Here is an 18,114-nt window from a genome sequence, read left to right as displayed (position 1 = left end):
TTTTCAACAACTTTTTGTTAAAGGGACATGGGTACTCAATATAAGCTATTTTTAAAAACCCTGTAACTGGAAGAAAACACCTGTTCAATAATGGTGCAGTAATTATTAGTGTATCATTAAACTAGGTGATGATCGCCAAAACATTAATTATTTGTATTGTAAAAATAAAGCCAATGAAACAGAATATTGCACAAAAGTTAAAGCCCCCTGCATTTTGCATGGCATGGAAATCTTGTGTCAATGTTTAAACCCATTGGGCATATTATCATTAATTTGAATAATTTTGTAGGTTTTAAAACTTGAAAATCAAGGTATAGTGAATTACAAATGTGAAGGATACATGCACATCACTGGAGCAGAACCAGCCTCCACCCCATCTGGTGTTTTCAGCAAATAACTAGAAATAGATCTGAGTCCCTTCTTTGTTAGAAACTGTGGGCAGGGACTTCTTGTGAAGAAATCTCCGCAAGGATTCCCTCACAGAGATTATCCCAATTATCCCAGTGGGAGTTGGAGTTTGCCTCATCACCACAGAAAGTTTGCCCCCTCAAACCTGGAGGATTTCAGGGGATCTGTGAGAGACCAGGCTATCTATGCAGCTGCATGGCCCCGTGAGAGCTCCACATCTTTGGATCTGTGTTACTATGACCTCCCCTTGGGTGGGGCAGATCCTAGAATTTAGGGTGAGGGAAGATAATTAACACAATCTGTGTACAAACTTTTACAGATGACTTCTGTGTTGAAATTTTCTCTAATTTCAAATATTTGAAAGGAGACATAGGGCCAGCATGGCTCCCCTTAGGGAATAACATGAGCTCTAGCCTCTCTCTTCTTCCCCTTTCTTGCTTTCCCAGTGCAGTCTCTGGACCATTGAGAGAGGGGTCTAGGTAGAAAGCCCTTCTGCACAGAGAGAAGGAGATCTGTATATGGGTAAACTCTTTCTCCACATGGATTTCAAAGGCATAATCCATTCCAGTGTCTGTGTTTAATTTTTATATATTTGAAATTACAGAAAGTAGACGGGTTGAAAATTTAAAATGGTTTAAGAAACCAAATTGCTCAGATAAATCCAATCCAGCCAAAATAAGACTCTATAAAATAAAAAATAAAGACTCCTTTTATAAAAACAACATTCAATAAACCTTTTTAATGTTTAGGGATTTTTTACAAGATTTGGTTACAGACCAGTTATTTTCAAGATTTCTTTGGCTCAGATTTGTGGTAGTTGGACAAGTTTGCAACATAAGCTTACTAGACTAATTGTAACTGCTGATCTTTAACTAATTTTTCTTTCTCCATACCTGCCTTCTTAAGGATAAACACATATTAGGTACAACCAACTTGACAGAAAAAACAGCATCTGATAATCAGACTGACAAAACAGAAATTTCATTTCCACATACAAAAACTGAGCCACTAAAACAAAATGAGGACTCACATGGTGATGATGTGCAATTAAATCCAAAACTTTGGGAAGAAAGATATGAGAAAATGTGGGTTGAAAATGACAAAAGGGAAGTGAAAACAAATTTTAAAAGCATTACAGCAGAGCTAAAGAAAATGTTTGGTGAAATTAAGGAAGTTCAGCAAACTACACCCATGGAAGGGACATTACAAGATGGCTTCAGTGAAGAATTGGAGAGCATTCACAAAGCACCACATAATTTGACAAAACCCACCAGTAGAATAGAAGAAAGAAGTGAATTTATGGACCTATGCTCTGTGCTTGAACAAAAGGCATCTAGCAATGAAAACGTAATTTCCTATGCTTTAAATTCCAGTTCTCATGAGCATCCCAATCAGTATATTATCAGGCTATGTGAAAATGATAACAAATTGTGTACTGAACATGTATGGAATGTAAATGAAGAGGGTTTTACTAACAATGCAGAAAGTACAAAAGTAGCTGTAAACAAAGAGAGGGGAGACCAAATAGCTGCTATGGAAATAGAAGAAAATGTAGATGGAAATATTTCAGATTTAGAGAATAGTCCTGGTTGTTCACAAAAACATAGTTTGAAAGAAAGCATTTTGGACAAAAGAGCTAATATTCCAGATGATGTAAGACCTGTTTCTACAGATGATAAAAGCACACTTCTTGCTGTAGCAAAAAACAAACTTGGAAAAGACACATGCTATTTTAATGATATTCCCAAAGACTGCTTTGTTGGCAATCCTAAAACTAGTAATACTGAAATTGAAAGTAATTTGGGAAACTCTCGACAATCTTGTGATGAAACTTTGAAAAGACTATTGGATGAAGAACTGGAACAAGATATGGAAAGATTTAAGAATGAGGTAGGAATGCTGCAGATAGTATTCCTGGCTTTGGAGAAAGAGAAAGTACAACTACAAAAAGAGGTAGAGGTTCACCTGCTGCTGCTTCATTTTCATTGGTCTTTGCTCCACATCAACCATCCTGTTCACTTCAGCTATTCATCATTTCAGAAAGGTTTCTTGTGCAAATTGGCTTTTTGTGCAATGCAAATATATTTCATATCTCGAAAGAGGGCAGATGGAGAGAATCTTCCTTTCCTCCATTATGTGGTTTAGAAGATTTAAGAAATCTAAAATTTAGTTATTCTTAATAGTAGTCTACAATTCAAACGTAAAGGACCACATTCAGTTTTGGTGTAAGTAGTTGGCACTCCATTGACTTCAAAGGAAATGCACACATTTACATCAGTTCTCACTTTGAACCAAAGAATGAAAATAGCATCTGAACAGGGTATTGACTAATCTTTGCATCTGCTCTGTTCTGTGCATGTGTATCTTTCATTACCCTTTGCTGAAACTCTTCAGTTTTCAGTGAAACAATTCTCTGATTAGGTGTTTTTCATTCAAAAAGAATTGTGTACATATTTCTGTTAATCATATCTATTATGTCTACATAACAAACACTATTCATTCCTTCTAATTTACTGTCATTAATACAGTTACGCTCTTCATTGCTTCATGTTTTAAGATGTAAATTGTATTTCAGTTTTAAAGGGTATGTTTTTATTAAACTTTTTAGTAGGGAGTGAATTCATCTTTTTTCCCCCAGTGGTGAAAGTATTCCCACTCCCTTGCTAACCTGTGTAACGGAATATTATGTAAGTGTAGTTCTTTTAACTTTTTAGTTTCTTTATGTGAATCATAGGAGTACAATTTAGTGTACATTTTGGCAAGAGTACCTCTTTATTAATTCAAGAAAATGATGACAAAAATGTTAAGCATCAAACTTTCTTATCCTAGGTAGAAAAGGAAAAGAGAAAGCAAAAATGTGGGGAAAGAGAAGATGCTTATAAGTCATATATGCAAACATTGGCTGGAAATGGTATTAACCAGCAAATGAAACAGAAGGGAACTGTAAAAGGGAACCAATATTCTACAGTAGAAAGTGGAGAAACCACAGAAGAAGAAAAACACACGAAGAACAGTATTTCCTCCAAGGAAAGAGAGAAGTTAATTCAAATACCTTTGAAGGGGTAAGATAGTACAAATAAATAATGATCTTTATTTATTTACATGTAAACCTAATTGTCTGAAGTATTTTTTATTCTGTAGCTTAATGAAATAGTCTTCCACCTGTGAAAACTTGGGGTACACATTGTGTTTGCTTACAAGTAACACTAAATTTACCTTCCTTCCTAAAAATCATTAAGGACATAATAATTTGTGCACTACCCATTGAATAAATGAACACATTGACCAAGATTTTTTTAAAAGGTTGCCAAAAGTTAGGCGCCTAAAATAGACTTAGGACCCTAAATTAGCTGCTTTTCTAAAAATGTTGAACCACCTAAAAATTCTCCTTGACTTCAGTATCAATATTCAGGCCAAATACATTTTCAAAGCCAAATTAGACCTCCAAATATACGATGGCATTGTGGAAACTGGTTGCAGACTTAGCTATAGAGAGACAGTGGCTCACAGTTTAATTTTTTCCTTTTCTGGTTGGGTGCAAGTTGTCTCTTTTTTATAATCAATAAGATTATAGATTTAATTGTCATTCTATTCATGTGTGTTTCGCAGGAATAAGGGGAGAGATGATACTTTTAATGAGTTACGCAGAGTTGGAATAGCATGCAGGTGGACAAAGGTTGGCTTGCCATCACACATGACCATTTCTTTTTAATTTTGCTGCTTAGTGGCAGCAGGGTTTTCTTAACTGCAACCTAACCTTTTAGTAACTTTTTTTCTTATACTTCTGAACTCAGCTGAGAGTATAGGCAAACACTAGTTCTCATCACCTTTCTTCTTTTCTTCCTCTTTTAGGCACAGTCATACTTTTGCCCTGAGTACGTGGTAGCACGTTGTTGGGTTGCCTGTAGAGCAGACCAGAAGGAACACTGTGACTCAGTTGTTGCACGACCCCTGGAGCAGACAGGGAGGCACAGTGAGTCACAGTCTGCTTTTTGGGTTCCCCCTTGCTTCAATAAGTACCCTGTACCATCTTTGTGCTAGCTGGTTGTACCAGGATAGCTATGCTAGCTGGTTCATGGTGGGTGAAGCCAGTGCTCTGCCTGCTCCCCATTCTGTATCTCCTACTGTCTTTCATTTATGTGGGGTACAAAGGATGAGCACTGTGGAGGCTGTTTTCTCTACCTCTGCCTATAGGTGCAAGGGAATAAGGGGGCATTTATGCCTCCCTGTGTACTTGTGCATCCATGAAAGTCAGGCCACAGTGACAACTAACAAGGATCAGAGTCTATCCACCTCATATCCCATCTATCCGAAAATGTGGCCACCTCTGGCGTAAGGGTTGAGACAAGGCAGGATGTAGAATGACAATATAAAGTATTTTTGTTATATTACATATAATTAATAAGAGAATTAAAAATAACCACATGATAGATTGATTAAAAGAGTAATTAAAAGAAACTAAACACTGCTTATATTTGAATACAAAAGTGTATTCTAGTAATCTAAAAAATATTTACAAGGTGAATTTCTTTTCTATAAATAGACAGAAATTTACAGTTTTCAGATATCTATTTCAACTTAACTTTAGCTAAAGAAATGGATTAGTTAGAGTCACATTTATGTCTATAAAGAATTCCATCGCTATTGCTTGCCCATACAGAAATCTCAGAAAATTGTTACCAAGTTGATCAAATTGCAGATAAGTAGTTCTTGGAATTTCCCAAACGGTAAGTAAGACCACTTTGTGGGGTTTGAGCCTGCAAGCTGCTGAGTCTTTTCCAGCAAACTGTGCTTAATTTAAAGCATGTGAGTAGTCCCACTGAAGTCCCATTGGAACTACTCAAGTGCAGAAGAGTGACATTTGCTCCTGCTGGGCTGAATCTGGCCCAGGAATTCTAATATATGTTGCCACATGCATGTGTGGAGAAAAATTTGTGCTTAGACTGTTGATGTGTCCTTCACTGTTTGGTGGAATCAGCTTCAGTACTTTTTCATAGAAGACATGTTTCTTTTAAGTGCTTCAGTGTTCCTGGGTATTGTCTTCTGTATTATTTTTGTATTTGTCTATGTTACAAAGTATTTTATTTGAAGATACTTAAGTACTGGATTTTTTTCTTTCTTCATGTTTAAAGTAGTAATTCTGCCTTGAATGTGAAGGATGCAAAGAAAAATGAAAACAAAAAGCGTATTTCAAAACAGAGAGGTAATCAGCAGATGAATTCTACCAATGAAAATCAATTCCAAATACTGGATGATAGCACTTTAAGTGAAACATCTCAGGATGAAGGAAGGTACAGAATATAACAATGCTGTATTTCTAATTTAAGACGATTAGAACTATAACTTATTTAAGGTAGAAATTAGCTTGAGAACTGACACTAACAATAAGTACTACAGTAGAACTTCGGAGTTACGAACACCTCAGGAATGGAGGTGGTTCATAACTCTGAAATGTTCGTAACTCAACAAAATGTTATGGTGGTTCTTCCAAAAGTTTATAACTGAACATTGACTGAATACAGCTTTGAAACTTTACTATGCAGTAGAAAAATGTTGCTTTTAACCATCTTAATTGAAATGAAACAAGCACAGAAACAGTTTCCTTACCTTGTCAAATCTTTTTTTAAATTTTCCCTTTATATTTTTTGTAGTTTACATTTAACACAGTACTGTACAGTATTTGCTTTTTTTTTCCCCTTTGTTACCTGATTGCATACTTCTAGTCCCAAAAGAGGTGTGTGTTTGACTGGTCAGTTCACAACTCTGGTGTTTGTAACTCTGAGGTGCTACTGTATTTGTTTTAGAGAAACAAGGTGGGTGAGGTAATATCTTTTATTGGACCAGCGTCTGTTGGAGAGGGTGAGAAGTTTTTTCCTCAGGTGTCGGAAAGGTATTCACTGTCACAGCTAAATACTAAGGGTATGTCTACACTACGGAATAAGGTCGAATTTATAGAAGTTGGTTTTTTAGAAATCGGTTTTATAAATTCGAGTGTGTGTGTCCCCACAGAAAATGCTCTAAGTGCATTAAGTGCATTAACTCGGCGGAGCGCTTCCACAGTACCGAGGCAAGCGTCGACTTCCGGAGCGTTGCACTGTGGGTAGCTATCCCACAGTTCCCGCAGTCTCCGCTGCCCATTGGAATTCTGGGTTGAGATCCCAATGCCTGATGGGGCTAAAACATTGTCGCGGGTAGTTCTGGGTACGTGTCGTCAGGCCCCCGTTCCCTCCCTCCCTCCGTGAAAGCAAGGGCAGACAATCATTTCGCGCCTTTTTTCCTGAGTTACCTGTGCAGACGCCATACCACAGCAAGCATGGAGCCCGCTCAGGTAACCGTCACCCTATGTCTCCTGGGTGCTGGCAGACGCGGTACGGCTTTGCTGCACAGTAGCAGCAACCCCTTGCCTTCTGGCAGCAGACGGTGCAATACGATTGGTAGTCGTCCTCATCGTGTCCGAGGTGCTCCTGGCCGCGTCGGCTGGGAGCGCCTGGGCAGACATGGGCGCAGGGACTAAATTTGGAGTGACTTGACCAGGTCATTCTCTTTAGTCCTGCAGTCAGTCCTATTGAACCGTCTTATGGTGAGCGGGCAGGCGATACGGACTGCTAGCAGTCGTACTGTACCATCTTCTGCCAGGCAGGCAAGAGATGAGGATTGCTAGCAGTCGTATTGCACCATCTTCTGCCAGGCAGGCAAGAGATGGGGATGGCTAGCAGTCGTACTGTACCATCTTCTGCCGAGCAGCCATGAGATGTGGATGGCATGCAGTCCTTCTGCACCGTCTGCTGCCAGCCAAAGATGTAAAAGATAGATGGAGTGGGTCAAAACAAGAAATAGACCAGATTTATTTTGTACTCATTTGCCTCCTCCCCTGTCTAGGGGACTCATTCCTCTAGGTCACACTGCAGTCACTCACAGAGAAGGTGCAGCGAGGTAAATCTAGCCATGTATCAATCAGAGGCCAGGCTAACCTCCTTGTTCCAATAACAACGATAACTTAGGTGCACCATTTCTTATTGGAACCCTCCGTGCAGTCCTGCCTGAAATACTCCTTGATGTACAGGCACCCCCTTTGTTGATTTTAGCTCCCTGAAGCCAACCCTGTAAGCCGTGTCGTCAGTCGCCCCTCCCTCCGTCAGAGCAACGGCAGACAATCGTTCCGCGCCTTTTTTCTGTGCGGACGCCATACCACGGCAAGCATGGAGCCCGCTCAGCTCACTTTGGCAATTAGGAGCACATTAACCACCACACGCATTATTCAGCAGTATATGCAGCACCAGAACATGGCAACGCGATACCGGGCGAGGAGGCGACGTCAGCGCGGTCCCGTGAGTGATCAGGACATGGACACAGATTTCTCTGAAAGCATGGGCCCTGACAATGCATGCATCATGGTGCTAATGGGGCAGGTTCATGCTGTGGAACGCCGATTCTGGGCTCGGGAAACAAGCACAGACTGGTGGGACCGCATAGTGTTGCAGGTCTGGGACGATTCCCAGTGGCTACGAAACTTTCGCATGCGTAAGGGCACTTTCATGGAACTTTGTGACTTGCTTTCCCTGCCCTGAAGCGCATGAATACCAAGATGAGAGCAGCCCTCACAGTTGAGAAGCGAGTGGCGATAGCCCTGTGGAAGCTTGCAACGCCAGACAGCTACCGGTCAGTTGGGAATCAATTTGGAGTGGGCAAATCTACTGTGGGGGCTGCTGTGATGCAAGTAGCCCACGCAATCAAAGATCTGCTGATAACAAGGGTAGTGACCCTGGGAAATGTGCAGGTCATAGTGGATGGCTTTGCTGCAATGGGATTCCCTAACTGTGGTGGGGCTATAGACGGAACCATATCCCTATCTTGGCACCGGAGCACCAAGCCGCCGAGTACATAAACCGCAAGGGGTACTTTTCGATAGTGCTGCAAGCTCTGGTGGATCACAAGGGACGTTTCACCAACATCAACGTGGGATGGCCGGGAAAGGTGCATGATGCTCGCATCTTCAGGAACTCTGGTCTGTTTCAAAAGCTGCAGGAAGGGACTTTATTCCCAGACCAGAAAATAACTGTGGGGGATGTTGAAATGCCTATATGTATCCTTGGGGACCCAGCCTACCCCTTAATGCCATGGCTCATGAAGCCATACACAGGCAGCCTGGACAGTGGTCAGGAGCTGTTCAACTACAGGCTGAGCAAGTGCAGAATGGTGGTAGAATGTGCATTTGGACGTTTAAAGGCGCGCTGGCGCAGTTTACTGACTCGCTTAGACCTCAGCGAAACCAATATTCCCACTGTTATTACTGCTTGCTGTGTGCTCCACAATATCTGTGAGAGTAAGGGGGAGACGTTTATGGCGGGGTGGGAGGTTGAGGCAAATCGCCTGGCTGCTGGTTACGCGCAGCCAGACACCAGGGCGGTTAGAAGAGCACAGGAGGGCGCGGTACGCATCAGAGAAGCTTTGAAAAACAGTTTCATGACTGGCCAGGCTACGGTGTGAAAGTTCTGTTTGTTTCTCCTTGATGAACCCCCCCGCCCCTTGGTTCACTCTACTTCCCTGTAAGCTAACCACCCGCCCCTCCTCCCTTCAATCACCGCTTGCAGAGGCAATAAAGTCATTGTTGCTTCACATTCATGCATTCGTTATTCATTCATCACACAAATAGGGGGATGACTACCAAGGTATCCCAGGAGGGGTGGTGGAGGAGGGAAGGAAAATGCCACACAGCACTTTAAGCACAGCACTTTAAAAGTTTACAACTTTAAAATTTATTGAATGACAGCCTTCTTTTTTTTGGGCAATCCTCTGTGGTGGAGTGGCTGGTTGGCCGGAGGCCCCCCCACCGCGTTCTTGGGCGTCTGGGTGTGGAGGCTATGGAACTTGGGGAGGAGGGCGGTTGGTTACAGAGGGGCTGCAGTGGCAGTCTGTGCTCCAGCTGCCTTTGCTGCAGCTCAACCATACACTGGAGCATACTGGTTTGGTCCTGCAGCAGCCTCAGCATTGAATCCTGCCTCCTCTCATCACGCTGCCGCCACCTTTGAGCTTCAGCCCTGTCTTCAGCCCGCCACTTACTCTCTTCAGCCCTCCACCTCTCCTCCCGGTCATTTTGTGCTTTCCTGCACTCTGACATTATTTGCCTCCACGCATTCGTCTGTGCTCTGTCAGTGTGGGAGGACAGCATGAGCTCGGAGAACATTTCATCGCGAGTGCGTTTTTTTTTCTTTCTAAGCTTCACTAGCCTCTGGGAAGGAGAAGATCCTGTGATCATTGAAACACATGCAGCTGGTGGAGAAAAAAAAAGGGACAGTGGTATTTAAAAAGACACATTTTATAAAACAGTCGCTACACTCTTTCAGGGTAAACCTTGCTGTTAACATTACATACATAGCACATGTGCTTTCGTTACAAGGTCGCATTTTGCCTCCTCCCACCGCGTGAACGGATTTTGGTTGAATGCCAGCAAACATACACTGCAATGCTTTGTTCTACAGTGATTCCCCAGTACGTGTTGCTGGCCTGGAGTGGTAAAGTGTCCTACCGTGAAGGACGAAATAAGGCTGCCCTCCCCAGAAGCCTTTTGCAAAGGCAGAACCGCAAATGCCAGGGCAAAGTAATCCTTTCACATGCTTGCTTTTAAACCATGTATAGCATTTTAAAAGGTACACTCACCAGAGGTCCCTTCTCCGCCTGCTGAGTCCAGGAGGCAGCCTTGGGTGGGTTCGGGGGGTACTGGCTCCAGGTCTAGGGTGAGAAACAGTTTCTGGCTGTCGGGAAAACCGGTTTCTCCGCTTGCTTGCTGTGAGCTATCTACAACCTCCTCATCATCATCTTCTTCGTCCCCAAAACCTACTTCCGTATTGCCTCCATCTCCATTGAAGGAGTCAAACAACACGGCTGGGGTAGTGGTGGCTGAACCCCCTAAAATGGCATGCAGCTCATCATAGAAGCGGCATGTTTGGGGCTCTGACCCAGAGCGGCTGTTCGCCTCTCTGGTTTTCTGGTAGGCTTGCCTCAGCTCCTTCAGTTTCACGCGGCACTGCTTTGGGTCCCTGTTATGGCCTCTGTCCTTCATGCCCTGGGAGATTTTCAGAAAGGTTTTGGCATTTCGAAAACTGGAACGGAGTTCTGATAGCACGGATTCCTCTCCCCAAACAGCGATCAGATCCCGTACCTCCCGTTCGGTCCATGCTGGAGCTCTTTTGCGATTCTGGGACTCCATCATGGTCACCTGTGCTGATGAGCTCTGCATGGTCACCTGCAGCTTGCCACGCTGGCCAAACAGGAAATGAGATTCAAAAGTTCGCGGTTCTTTTCCTGTCTACCTGGCCAGTGCATCTGAGTTGAGAGCGCTGTCCAGAGCGGTCAGAATGGAGCACTCTGGGATAGCTCCCGGAGGCCAATACCATCGAATTGTGTCCACAGTACCCCAAATTCGACCCGGCAACGTCGATTTAAGCGCTAATCCACTTGTCAGGGGTGGAGTAAGGAAATCGATTTTAAGAGCCCTTTAAGTCGAAATAAAGGGCTTCATTGTGTGGACGGGTGCAGGTTTAAATCGATTTAACGCTGCTAAATTCGACCTAAAGTCCTAGTGTAGACCAGGGCTAGGACAGATAGTTCTGCGTAAGTAGTTAGCACATACCAGTGGTTCTTGAAGTCAATGCAAACCAAAATTTCATACAGGCAATGACTTGTTTATACAGCTCTATATACTATACACTGAAATTTAAGTACAATACTTACATTTCAATCTATTTTATAATTATATGGTAAAAATGAAAAAGTAAGCAAGTTTTCAGGAATAGTGTGCTCTCACACTTTTGTATTTTTATGTCTGATTTTTTTCAATTTTTATTGGGGCATTTAGTGTACGTCATCCAGTGCACTACTTGCCTCATAACTATGTGGGTGAAGCCAGACAATCACTATGTTCTCAAATGAACTCTCACAGGGAAATGATAAACGACAAAAACATTGTATCACCTGTGGGTGAACGCTTTTAACAAAGAGGTTAGCTATAGAGTGATTGATCAGTCCTCATCCTCAAAGGAAACCTGCAAAACATTTTTGAAAGATGAGCCTGGCAGCTTAAATTCATACCTTTGCTAGACACTAAAAATCATAGACTTAATAAAGACACTGGATTCATAACTTACAACAACAATCTGTAACCCAGTATCCGCCCCCTTTTTGTCCTATGACTTATAGGGGTGTTAACAGGCCACTTCACCTTGAATGGTCCCTTAGTACATATTCTCACTCCTTATGCTAAATTATCTATTCAACCTTGTATTTAGCTCTGACACTCTGAGTACCTTTCCCAGACCTGAGGAAGAGCTGTGTAGCTCAAAAGCTTCTCTCTCACCAACAGAATTTGGTCCAATAAAAGATATTGCTTCACCTACCGTGTTTCTCTAATATCCTGGGAGCGACACAGCTACAACACTGCATACTGCTATTTGTTTTGTTGTTCAGGTACTAAATCAGTGTTACTCAGTCTGTGGCTGTAAGCTTAGCACACTTCTCTTTGAAGTATTCTAGGATGATTTTTGCAGTATATGACTATTCTCCCATCCTATTTCAGACATTCAGAACAATTTAGTATTAGTGAGCTATCTAAAAAGTATAGGTTTCAGAGTAACAGCCGTGTTAGTCTGTATTTGCAAAAAGAAAAGGAGTACTTGTGGCACCTTAGAGACTAACCAATTTATTTGAGCATAAGCTTTCGTGAGCTACAGCTCACTTCATCAGATGCATACTGTGGAAGCTGCAGAAGACATTATATACACAGAGACTCCTTACAATGTGTATGATAATCAAGTTGGGCCATTTCCAGCACACATCCAGGTTTTCTCACCACCCCTCCCTCCACCACCACCACATACACAAACCCACTCTCCTGCTGGTAATAGCTTATCTAAAGTGACCACTCTCCTTACATGTGTATGATAATCAAGGTGGGCCATTTCCAGCACAAATCCAGGGTTTAACAAGAACGTCTGGGGGCGGGTAGGAAAAAACAAGGGGAAATAAGTTACCTTGCATAATGACTTAGCCACTCTCAGTCTCTATTCAAGCCTCAGTTAATTGTATCCAATTTGCAAATGAATTCCAATTCAACAGTTTCTCGCTGGAGTCTGGATTTGAAGTTTTTTTGTTGTAATATCACAACTTTCATGTCTGTAATCACGTGACCAGAGAGATTGAAGTGTTCTCCGACTGGTTTATGAATGTTATAATTCTTGACATCTGATTTGTGTCCATTTATTCTTTTACGTAGAGACTGTCCAGTTTGACCAATGTACATGGCAGAGGGGCATTGCTGGCACATGATGGCATTTATCACATTGGTGGATGTGCAGGTGAACAAGCCTCTGATAGTGTGGCTGATGTGATTAGGCCCTGTGATGGTGTCCCCTGAATAGATATGTGGGCACAGTTGGCAACGGGCTTTGTTGCAAGGATAGGTTCCTGGGTTAGTGGTTCTGTTGTGTGGTATGTGGTTGCTGGTGAGTATTTGCTTCAGGTTGGGGGGCTGTCTGTAGGCAAGGACTGGCCTGTCTCCCAAGATTTGTGAGAGTGTTGGGTCATCCTTCAGGATAGGTTGTAGATCCTTAATACTGCGTTGGAGGGGTTTTAGTTGGGGGCTGAAGGTGACGGCTAGTGGCGTTCTGTTATTTTCTTCGTTAGGCCTGTCCTGTAGTAGGAGACTTCTGGGAACTCTTCTGGCTCTATCAATCTGTTTCTTCACTTCTGCAGGTGGGTACTGTAGTTGTAAGAATGCTTGATAGAGCTCTTGTAGGTGTTTGTCTCTGTCTGAGGGGTTGGAGCAAATGCGGTTGTATCTTAGAGCTTGGCTGTAGACGATGGATCGTATGGTGTGGTCTGGGTGAAAGCTGGAGGCATGTAGGTAGGAATAGCGGTCCGTAGGTTTCCGGTATAGGGTGGTGTTTATGTGACCATCGTTTATTAGCACTGTAGTGTCCAGGAAGTGGATCTATTGTGTGGACTGGACCAGGCTGAGGTTGATGGTGGGATGGAAATTGTTGAAATCGTGGTGGAATTCTTCAAGGGCTTCTTTTCCTTGGGTCCAGATGATGAAGATGTCATCAATATAGCGCAAGTAGAGTAGCGGTGTTAGGGGACGAGAGCTGAGGAAGCGGTGTTCTAAGTCAGCCATAAAAATGTTGGCATACTGTGGGGCCATGCGGGTACCCATAGCAGTGCCGCTGATCTGAAGGTACACATTGTCCCCAAATGTAAAATAGTTATGGGTAAGGACAAAGTCACAAAGTTCAGCCACCAGGTTAGCCGTGACATTATCGGGGATAGTGTTCTTGACGGCTTGTAGTCCATCTTTGTGTGGAATGTTGGTGTAGAGGGCTTCTACATCCATAGTGGCCAGGATGGTGTTATCAGGAAGATCACCGATGGATTGTAGTTTCCTCAGGAAGTCAGTGGTGTCTCGAAGGTAGCTGGGAGTGCTGGTAGCGTAGGGCCTGAGGAGAGAGTCTACATAGCCAGACAATCCTGCTGTCAGGGTGCTAATGCCTGAGATGATGGGGCGCCCAGGATTTCCAGGTTTATGGATCTTGGGTAGTAGATAGAATATCCCAGGTCGGGGTTCTAGGGGTGTGTATGTGCGGATTTGATCTTGTGCTTTTTCAGGGAGTTTCTTGAGCAAATGCTGGAGTTTCTTTTGGTAACTCTCAGAGGGATCAGAGGGTAATGGCTTGTAGAAAGTGGTGTTGGAGAGCTGCTGAGCAGCCCCTTGTTCATATTCTGACCTATTCATGATGACAACAGCACCTCCTTTGTCAGCCTTTTTGATTATGATGTCAGAATTGTTTCTGAGGCTGTGAATGGCATTGTGTTCTGCACGGCTGAGGTTGAGGGGCAAGTGATGCTGCTTTTCCACAATTTCAGCCCGTGCACGTCGGCGGAAGCACTCTATGTAGAAGTCCAGTCTGCTGTTTTGACCTTCAGGAGGAGTCCACCTAGAATCCTTTTTTTTGTAGTGTTGGTAGGGAGGTCTCTGTGGATTAGTATGTTGTTCAGAGGTATGTTGGAAATATTCCTTGAGTCAGAGACATTGAAAATAGGATTCTAGGTCACCACAGAACTGTATCATGTTCGTGGAGGTGGAGGGGCAGAAGGAGAGGCCCCGAGACAGGACAGCTGCTTCTGCTGGGCTGAGAGTATAGTTGCATAGGTTAACAATATTGCTGGGTAGGTTGAGGGAACCATTGCTGTGGCCCCTTGTGGCATGTAGTAGTTTAGAAAGTTTAGTGTCCTTTTTCTTTTGTAGAGAAGCAAAGTGTGTGTTGTAAATGGCTTGTCTAGTTTTAGTAAAGTCCAAGTCACCTACAAGATCTCTATCAAGCATTCTTACAACTACAGTACCCACCTGCGGAAGTGAAGAAACAGATTGATAGAGCCAGAAGAGTTCCCAGAAGTCTCCTACTACAGGACAGGCCTAACGAAGAAAATAACAGAACGCCACTAGCCGTCACCTTCAGCCCCCAACTAAAACCCCTCCAACGCAGTATTAAGGATCTACAACCTATCCTGAAGGATGACCCAACACTCTCACAAATCTTGGGAGACAGGCCAGTCCTTGCCTACAGACAGCCCCCCAACCTGAAGCAAATATTCACCAGCAACCACATACCACACAACAGAACCACTAACCCAGGAACCTATCCTTGCAACAAAGCCCGTTGCCAACTGTGCCCACATATCTATTCAGGGGACACCATCACAGGGCCTAATCACATCAGCCACACTATCAGAGGCTCGTTCACCTGCACATCCACCAATGTGATATATGCCATCATGTGCCAGCAATGCCCCTCTGCCATGTACATTGGTCAAACTGGACAGTCTCTACGTAAAAGAATAAATGGACACAAATCAGATGTCAAGAATTATAACATTCATAAACCAGTCGGAGAACACTTCAATCTCTCTGGTCACGTGATTACAGACATGAAAGTTGTGATATTACAACAAAAAAACTTCAAATCCAGACTCCAGCGAGAAACTGTTGAATTGGAATTCATTTGCAAATTGGATACAATTAACTGAGGCTTGAATAGAGACTGAGAGTGGCTAAGTCATTATGCAAGGTAACCTATTTCCCCTTGTTTTTTCCTACGCCTCCCCCCCCCCGACGTTCCTGTTAAACCCTGGATTTGTGCTGGAAATGGCCCACCTTGATTATCATACACATTGTAAGGAGAGTGGTCACTTTAGATAAGCTATTACCAGCAGGAGAGTGGGGTGGGAGGAGGTATTTTTTCATGCTTTGTGTGTATATAAAAAGAACTTCTACACTTTCCACAGTATGCATCCGATGAAGTGAGCTGTAGCTCACGAAATCTTATGCTCAAATAAATTGGTTAGTCTCTAAGGTGCCACAAGTACTCCTTTTCTTTTTGCTAAAAAGTATAGTAAATCTATTTATTCATGTCTGAATATCAGTAACATTGTAGCAGAATTTTTGGTAGCCTTCACGATCCATCGCTAACTTGAGCTCTCAACAGCTGACCTTCCAGTGGTCTGACATGCCCCATCCATCCATCTTGCTGTTTGTCCACTAGTACCATGACCATATACCATCCCTTCCATAATAATTTTCTCAAAAAGTGTGTAGTATGCCAGGAAATAAAGAGGCAAATGAATTGAGAGCTCACTCTCTCTTATCTATAAAAACCTTCCTCCTCTCCAGGTTCTTTTGCTTCCTTTTATTCAGAAGTGTGTAGCCCTCATTTTAGTACTGCTCTGTTCCCCTTCTCTTCTTTTAATGCTTAGGGCTTGTCTTCATTACAGGGGTAAGTTGACCTAATTTATGCTACTCCAGCTACGTGAATAACATAGCTGGAGTCGACGTAACTTAGGTTGACTTACCGCAGTGACTTCACTGTGCTGTGTCATAGAATCATAGAATATCAGGGTTGGAAGGGACCTCAGGAGGTCATCTAGTCCAACCCCCTGCTCCAAGCAGGACCAATCCCCAGTTTTTGCCCCAGATCCCAAATGGCCCCCTCAAGGATTGAATTCACAACCCTGGGTTGAGCAGGCCAATGCTCAAACCACTGAGCTATCCCTCCCCCCCAGTGCTTTCCCGTCAACTTACCTGAATCTTCTCGGGGAGCTGGAGTACTGGGGTCGATTTGGAGAGCGCTCTGCTGTTGATTTAGTTGGTCTTCACCCGCCAAATTGATCCCTGCTTCATGGATGGGTGGTACACTCCAGAGAATGTTGGGTGGACCAGGTACACCCCAACTGCAGCACATACATATAAGGGTTGAAGCAACAATTTAGTTGGTGTGTGAGGGGATATACATGGAATTCCTGCAGAAGGAATCTGTGGGCAGTGGCGTTGATCTCCCCACAGTGAAGACCAGCCTGTAGTCTTTTTCTTTTAGGGAAAAAAGATAGGAGTATAGGAGGAAAAGCAAAATAAAAAAGGAAAGAACCCACCTAGCCTTCCTTTTTGGCATCTTCATGGGGGATTGGAGCATGGTTAGGGTACTACTTTTCCCCATTTAAAGAACTTCACATGGTGTTTGTGAATGTGGACATTAGCCTTTTTTGATAGCTGCAGTAGAGATGAATTGATAATGAAGACTACCATTGTTAGAAGGGTATGCACTTGTATCTTCTAGCTCAGGTGTTTCTCATCCTTTTAGATAGCAGGGACCAGCTTGCTACCTTCCTAAACTGTGTCAGGGAGATCTTAGGGACCAGCGCTGGTTCATGGACCAGTCATTGAGAAACACTGTCTAGCTTACAAGAAGGCTGGCCATTACTCACCATTAGGAGGTTCAGTGACATTCTGTTATAGGGGTTGTCACTTTATCTGCTTGGATGACTGCCAGACAGTAACCTTGTTGTCTCCACATTCCTTCATATAACAATATGAGTTGAACTCCTCTGCATCCCAGTGCTCTCTCATTGGGCCTGGGTCCTTCAAGTATCGCTGTTAAGTAAATGTTGGGTTCTTGTCTCAACATTCACTAAATATCCTGAATGCATATTAGACGAGGGCAGAAGAAAGACTTACGAAAAGGAAAAGTTACTCGCTAGCATTTGTTTGTGATAGTTTTTTTTTTTTTTTTTTACATCTTATCCATTTCCCTGCTGGGGTAGGGTGGTGCTGCTCTCCTGTTCTTCCTTTGCTCTCAACTTTGCTATTTAACTGGTGAGAAGGGGAAACAGATTGGTGCTTAAATAGATAAGTGACAGTATCTCACAAATATTTTTGCCTCCTTGCAGAGCCCCACATGAGAAGATCACTGATTTCCATTATTTCATTGTGATATTACCCATTGCAACACATTTTCATGACATAAAATTAACAGCATAGTGTCAAAGTCATTCTTAGCTTATTTTTGTTGCTCTTGTAATTTTATTCGGTGACAAAGTTATTCTTCAGCTGTGAGTAATACTATAGACACTTGTTTGTAGCAACACCTTATAAAAGCAACTGCCGCTATGAGAAACACTTTCCCAACTGTGTCCACTCGGTAACAGCAACATAGCCATCGCATAAGATCAATATTTGTGACATTGTGATATCATATCCAGTGGTGGAGATTGAGGGGGCATGTAGGGGCACTGCCTCCCCAAACTGCATACTTGCACTCCCCTTGCGACCCTGGCCCTTCAGCGAAGCTCCAGAGCACACATCCCTGTCCACTTGCCCTGCCTGAC

The 18,114-nt window shown here is 43.1% G+C and overlaps 2 protein-coding genes across 12 annotated transcripts in view; one reads left to right on the top strand and one right to left on the bottom strand.

The window, feature by feature from the left end:
* ANKRD26 (ankyrin repeat domain containing 26) overlaps positions 1–18,114 on the top strand; it is a 195,351-nt gene that overhangs the window by 82,764 nt on the left and 94,473 nt on the right. For 7 of the 11 annotated variants that reach the window (XM_048836164.2, XM_048836161.2, XM_048836166.2 and 4 more), the window contains 3 exons: positions 1,315–2,361; positions 3,238–3,470; positions 5,541–5,699. In XM_048836164.2, coding sequence (XP_048692121.2) covers positions 1,315–2,361; positions 3,238–3,470; positions 5,541–5,699 — 1,439 coding nt within the window. The remainder of the gene's footprint in view (positions 1–1,314; positions 2,362–3,237; positions 3,471–5,540; positions 5,700–18,114) is intronic. The other 4 variants (XM_048836163.2, XM_048836162.2, XM_048836165.2 and 1 more) reach the window with 3 other exon arrangements.
* LOC142070621 (uncharacterized) lies at positions 8,885–10,780 on the bottom strand. Its single transcript, XM_075124443.1, has 2 exons — positions 10,066–10,780; positions 8,885–9,678 (listed from the first exon to the last, which is right to left on the bottom strand). Exons 1-2 carry the CDS (start codon positions 10,643–10,645, stop codon positions 9,158–9,160), a joined length of 1,101 nt encoding a protein of 366 aa, XP_074980544.1. The 5' UTR covers positions 10,646–10,780; the 3' UTR covers positions 8,885–9,157.

This window comes from Caretta caretta, chromosome 1, assembly GCF_965140235.1.
Source record: "Caretta caretta isolate rCarCar2 chromosome 1, rCarCar1.hap1, whole genome shotgun sequence".
Classification (NCBI taxonomy): Eukaryota; Metazoa; Chordata; order Testudines; family Cheloniidae; genus Caretta; species Caretta caretta.
The sequence above is the reverse complement of the archived record's forward strand: the minus strand, read 5'-3'. Positions and strand labels throughout refer to the sequence as shown.

Excerpts from the sequence above, each read along its gene's own strand:
- LOC142070621 (XM_075124443.1), bottom strand. The coding sequence starts at position 10,645 with ATGCAGAGCTCATCAGCACAGGTGACCATGATGGAGTCCCAGAATCGC. Across the intron at positions 9,679-10,065 it reads AGGCGGAGAAGGGACCTCTG|CTGCATGTGTTTCAATGATC; the intron begins GTGAGTGTACCT and ends TTTCTCCACCAG.